The 6000-nt window shown below is 41.7% G+C and overlaps 1 protein-coding gene across 1 annotated transcript; it reads left to right on the top strand.

The window, feature by feature from the left end:
* Window positions 1–238: 238 nt before the first annotated feature.
* Window positions 239–5041, top strand: LOC104447288 (MTOR-associated protein MEAK7). Its single transcript, XM_010061048.3, has 8 exons — window positions 239–399; window positions 509–611; window positions 693–797; window positions 899–984; window positions 1461–1702; window positions 2436–2625; window positions 3611–3794; window positions 4444–5041. Exons 1-8 carry the CDS (start codon window positions 341–343, stop codon window positions 4744–4746), a joined length of 1272 nt encoding a protein of 423 aa, XP_010059350.2. The 5' UTR covers window positions 239–340; the 3' UTR covers window positions 4747–5041.
* Window positions 5042–6000: the final 959 nt, after the last annotated feature.

The following is a 6000-nucleotide window of genomic DNA, read 5'->3' as shown; positions in this document are numbered from 1 at the left end:
GTGTAATATTTCGAAAATATTTTGAAAAATTCATTTATTTCAAATATATTTGCAATCTCTTAAGAGCATTTCCGTAAAGTCCAACCAAATGGCCCTATAAATGCAACAAAAAAATTGGGGAATCAGTTCATCGAGTCCAGGTGGAGGTCATCCGACGGGCACGAAAAGAACCCACCGTTGATTTGCCGATCCAATCATCCACGTGGCCTCCCACGGCGAAGCCGTGACATCGTACCTGCGATGCGTCCAGTGTTTTTAGCTGCTTCCCGATCTTCGCACGGGCGCGACCTGCCGGGGAAGAAGGAGAATCAGCTCTGCGATTTTGGCGAGAGCGGCATCGATGGGCAACTCGCAATCGCAGTCGCCGCCCGCCCATCCTCGCTTCGCTTCCGCCTCCAGGTTCCATCGATCTCTCCCCCTCCTTCGACTTCGCGAGGCTTCGATCGCGCGCAATCGCGACTCAAAGTTGCCAACTTTTTCCTTTGCTTTTTTTGGTCCCGTTGCGCAGAGCTTTCGCTCAGAAGGAATTGGAAGATCTCCGATCGCTGTTCTTCTCTCTGGCCGCCCAGTCCCAGCCCAATGGCCGTCACGTCTCCCTCCCTGTTTTCCAGGTCCCTCTCTCTCTCTCTCTCTCTCTCTCTCTCTCTCTCTCTCTCTCACGCACTAACGATTGGTGGGGTGCTCTCGCGCAGGCGTACTTCCGGGTCCGTGGCCCTCTGGGCGAGAGGCTGTTCGATTTGATTACCCAGAAGAGGAAAGACGGGAAGCTTAACTTTGAAGACCTCGTCATCGCCAAGGTGAGAACTTTCCGCCATCTAATTTCGCGCTTAACCGGGTGCTGTGTACTGTACATGGGCAGTGGATGACATGGTCGTGCTTCGTTTTTTGCGGGGCGCAGGCTACTTATGAAAAGGGGACCAGAGATGAGATCGAGGATTTCATCTATCAGTTACTGGATGTGGGTGATGATGGAAATGTGACGAGGTAAGAACCCATATGTTTGTCTGTCTGTAAAATAATGTTTTTGCATGGAAATACCGATTCATTCATCGGTGGAGTATCTTTTGGATTGTATTATTGGAAGAATTTAATGGCTTAAATTGTTTGGATAAGGAAGTTATGTCCCTACTCTTTGATGAATATGTTAGCTTGAAATACTGTCTTGTAGGCTATATCCATTAAATGGTATGTAGTGTCAACTAGAAAAAGAGACCTTTGCAGTAGGCTGCTCATTATTCTTTAAAAGGCATGGTAGTCAAAGCTATGTTAATGGCATGGTAGTCAAAGCTATGTTAATATCTTGCTTGCTCTAGCGTGTGGTGTGCCATTTTCATTCATCAGGGGAGAGTGAGTAACGTTATGTTGTTTCAGCTTATGCTAAAGTTCCGATTTCCGCTTTTCATTTGGCTTGTTGCTTATTTTTCTGTGCTGATGGCATGGCTTTATGAATGCAACGACAGGTCTGATCTGGAATCTGTTATGATCACAGTGTTTGACAGTGTATTTAGTCCCAAGAGGGTTCAAACTGCAGGGAGTCCAAAACAAGAGGATCTTCACATTTTTCTCGATTCTACAAATTTCTCAGAGACTGTGCAAGGACATGGTGACCGACGTATGTCATTAGAGGATTTAAGAAGATGGTTTGCACTTGTGCCGTCAGTTAGGAAGTTCCTTGGAAGCTTGTTGGTGCCTGCCGATTCAGGTTCATTTTCCCCAGGCTTAAGCTGTGTCAAAACAAGTTGGTTAAATTGTGACATTTTCTCTCTAATGCAGTTGGCTGTTTATGCATGTATATGTACTTCTATTTTTTAAAGAAGAGACTCTTGTTATGGTTTTTTGGCCAAAGTAGGCTCTTTATAAAGACTAAAATGATCTAAGAGGGCATTACGTTGGCTGGTCAAAATACTTTTGGTTAGCTGTTAAGAAAGACTCGTCCATGGCACTTTGCAACATATTACTCTCAAATCAAAATCAAAATGCTCACTTATTCATTTCTTCTTTAAAATGAAAATTCAGCTTGACCTTATTCTTTCTATTGATAGTTTCTTTGGAAACTCCCTTATGGCAACATATCTTAATAGATGGAGGTGAATGTGCGAGCTCTTTATGAGGGTTAAACTTTCCACATTATACGAGGGCAAAGTCTAATGGGCAGTGATTCGATATGATTTTCTCAACCAGGCTTGTAGCTTTAGTGACAAATGGGAAATAGGGTCGCTTGACATCAATAATAGAAAAGGACATCTTCTAATGATTTGTTTAAGCGTATAATTTTCAGAGAGAGGGAAGGAGGGAGGGAAGGAAGGAGGGAGGGAGGGAGGGAGAGATCAATCCACTGCTTAATTTCCTATCTGAAATGTCTTATTTCAATGGTACAGAGCATTTGAAGTTTGACTCCAATCTTTTATGATTTGACTCCAATCTTTTATGATTAGGAAGACCGGGTTCTCAAGTTCCTCGTCTATCATGTTGGAATAACGTTGATTCTGGTGAGATCATTTTAAACGAAGAGTATGCTTGGCATATAGGAGGTGTTCTCTCAGAAGGAGAGCTCGAGCATTGGAAGCTTTTGTACCACAGTTCTCTCAGTGGCCTCAGTTTCAGCACATTTTTGGGGAGCATCAAGTAATTCTTTATTCCAATTGTGATTTCGCAGCTATTGTTTAATCACGCTTGGCTTCTGTTTTTGTGTCATGCAGTTGCTTCTCTCCCTTTATTTTAACATATATTGGGTTATTAGGTTTGATCTTCTAGTTTCTTAGCTATCCCAGATTTGAGCAGATGTGAAGTATACTGTGGGGAGACCAGCCTAGATTTCAGCACAGATGTCATTGGCATGTAAAAAAACATACCCACATTCATGAATGGTTGTTGCTCATGACATGAAGTGTTAGCCACTCTTTGAAGACATGAGCATGGCGTGACATATACTATGCAGTTAATTCCAAGTTCCAACTTCAGATTTTACATGCACCAACAAATGATAAATATAGAATTATAGAGGTGCTACCTCTGCTGAGGTGCATCAGTCCATGGTATGCTGGTGTTGAGCATTCAAGTTGCTTGCTTTTCCTTTATAGACTTAGAAAGCTGCATTGCTTTAAAGATCTCTCTGTTGAGACTATGAGATTCAAGTGCCGACCTTACCTGAGGTGTTGGTGGAGGGCCTCTTTTTGTCATTCATGCCTAATTTGTCCCTTGTTTCTTACCCATATAAAATGTGTGGTAAACTAAACTGTAATTTAGGACCTAATATATGACTGCTGCTTTAATTTCTTTCTCTGTTTGATTTTTTAAGATACTAAATATCTAGTAGCTTTTTTAGTTGTTGAGAATTTTATGGCTTCTGATACTAATGATCAGATAAGTTTCCTTATAATTTTCGGTTTCGTTTTCTGAGCAAGCACAAGAAGCAACAGTGGCAATGAAAAGACTGCACCCAGTTTTTATGACATGTGTCAATCTATGAGTACTTTGTAATTGTCTCCCTAGTGCTAGATAATAAATATTCTTCTGACATGGAAAATTTCTCTCCAGTCTTGTTTTCCTCAGAGAGATTGGAAATTTTGAATGGGAGAGTAATGACCAATGTTTGTGCTTGGAATTGCAGCAACAGTGAAGGGCCAACCATCTTGATAATTAAGGACAGAGAAGGCCACATATATGGAGGCTACGCTTCTCAGCCTTGGGAGAGGCACAGTGAATTCTATGGAGATATGAAGTCTTTCCTTTTCCAGCTTTATCCTCACGCATCCATATATAGACCTACTGGAGCAAACAGAAATGTACAATGGGTAAGCCACTTCTCCTTGATCTTGTATCCTTAAAATTGATAATTCTTCTTTAGCAGAAAAATAATCTGATTCTTTGGCTGTTCTTCATTCTTTATTGTTAAAATTCTTAAAAAGTCCTTTTTTTAGTGACATGCATGGAAGTATATTTCGTTGTGGGCCTTACACACCGAGCTCTCCATGAAACATGGATTATTTCTATCCTTGGAAATTGCAGCTCCCATGCAAGTAGAATTGGATTAAACAGATGTCCCTCCTTGCTTTAGGAAGAGAAAAGCTCTCTGCAAAGTAGCTGTTCCTGTTTTGTACGACATCCCATAATGGACAGCTTTCTTCGGATCGCATCTACCTGGATTTAGCATCTTTGTTATTTGAATCCTGCTCAAAAGAGTAATAGAGAGCCAGAATAATTCTTGCCACATTTCTTAGCAAATCATTGTAACATAACTTTAGAAGATAAGTTTTCCCAAAATTTCGACGGATACTTTTATCACCTCAAAAAGTTGCAGGATTTGTCAGCCTAAATACCCATTATCTTCCCCTTGAGGTGGTAAACTACTTACTCTACTAATGTTGGTAGTTTGCAATTTACCTTTCGTTTCTTTGCTTGCTGTTTGTTCCATTGACCTGAACATGTTTAGTTTCTCTGCAGTGTGCAGTAAACTTCACATCGGAGGAAATCCCAAATGGGATAGGTTTTGGAGGGCGAGTGAATCACTTTGGCCTCTTCATTTCAGCAAGCTTCGACCAGGGGCAGACGTTTGCATGCACAACGTTCGGTAGCCCCTGCCTTTCAACGGCCAGCCGAATTCTCCCAGAGGTGATTGAGTGTTGGGGAGTTGTCCAAAAGAAGCAACTAGAAAAGCAGGATGCTGTAAAAGGGACCATTCTGGAGAGGTTCAAGGAGGATCGCCATATGCTTAACATGGTTGGTCTCGCTAATTCTAGTGAGTAATGAGAAGGCTCAAGGTACATGTGTGTACTGTCTGCTTCTCCTGTTATCGCTGTTTATACTTCCTTTCCTATACGGGCTAAAAACTTCACCATGAAGATGCTATGGCCACTAATTTTCATCCAGCTTTTGAAAGCGCATCTTTGGCATCGCCAGAATGGACTTCTTCATTCTAGGCTCGCTATGCTAATTCAGATATTGCAGGGTTGTAGAAAAAAAATTTCACTCATCAAGGTCGTTGAGGGGTTGAACTAACCTATAAAAGAACATTGCTAAAATAGATTTAGTCTTATAAAAATCTCTCATGGATCCCACTTATCTTTTGTGCAAAGGAAGTCTGTTGTAGTTTTGTCAAGAATACTTGCCCTAAATCCCCACAACAGCAAGAGCAGAAGTTAGGATAAGCATGAACCGCTCCTTCACCAACCCATTAGCTTATTCCGATTCAAAGCAGAGATTGTAGGACTGGTTCGCAGGATAAGTTAATGGCTGATCTAGCTTTTCATGGATGTTGCATCTTTGAACGTCTCAGGCAATAGACTAGTTTGCGCAAGGTTTCGGTGATCCCTGTTCTCACCACGACCAAGCAAATCATCAGAGGACCATTCTTGGGATGAAAACATCGATGGACTAAATCTTGCAACATTGCTCTTTGCAATAGGTGAGTGATATCTATGCATGTCCATGCATCTATTGAATCACATATATAGCGACTAGGATGATGTGTTCCTTAAAGTTTTCTCATACCCTGCTAGAGAAAAAAAATGGAGATTCACCTTCTTCCTAGTTCGTTGAATAGCCAGAGAAGTGCCTGGCAAATAAAGCAAGCTCATTTTGTCTTGGCCATAATTGTCTTATTCCTGTGATTTTCAATTTTGAATCCGCTGCACAAATCAATTGGTTGAATTTCCATGCTCGTCACTTCAATGTCCAGGCCACGAAAGCCGCGACTTTGAAAATACGATCATCCTATGGTACAAAGGAGGTGCAATCTTCCAATACAAAAGTGATGCCGAGGTCAAGACAACGTGTGAGCGTGAGTTGTCACGGGGAAAAACAGAGTACTTTCGTTAGCACTAGAGAAAATTTCTCGATCAAAGTCGTCAAGCTTCTCGACGAGAGAGATTCGAAAAGTCACAAGGCCTGCAATATTTCATCTACCCTCTTTAATGTCCGAACGGATCTGCAAAATGCCTGTGATCTGTGTAAAAACTTGGCCCCCGGAAAATTAAAAGGCTGCATCTCTGACAGGCGATA

This window comes from Eucalyptus grandis, chromosome 6 (assembly GCF_016545825.1).
Source record: "Eucalyptus grandis isolate ANBG69807.140 chromosome 6, ASM1654582v1, whole genome shotgun sequence".
Classification (NCBI taxonomy): domain Eukaryota; kingdom Viridiplantae; phylum Streptophyta; class Magnoliopsida; order Myrtales; family Myrtaceae; genus Eucalyptus; species Eucalyptus grandis.
The sequence above is the reverse complement of the archived record's forward strand: the minus strand, read 5'-3'. Positions and strand labels throughout refer to the sequence as shown.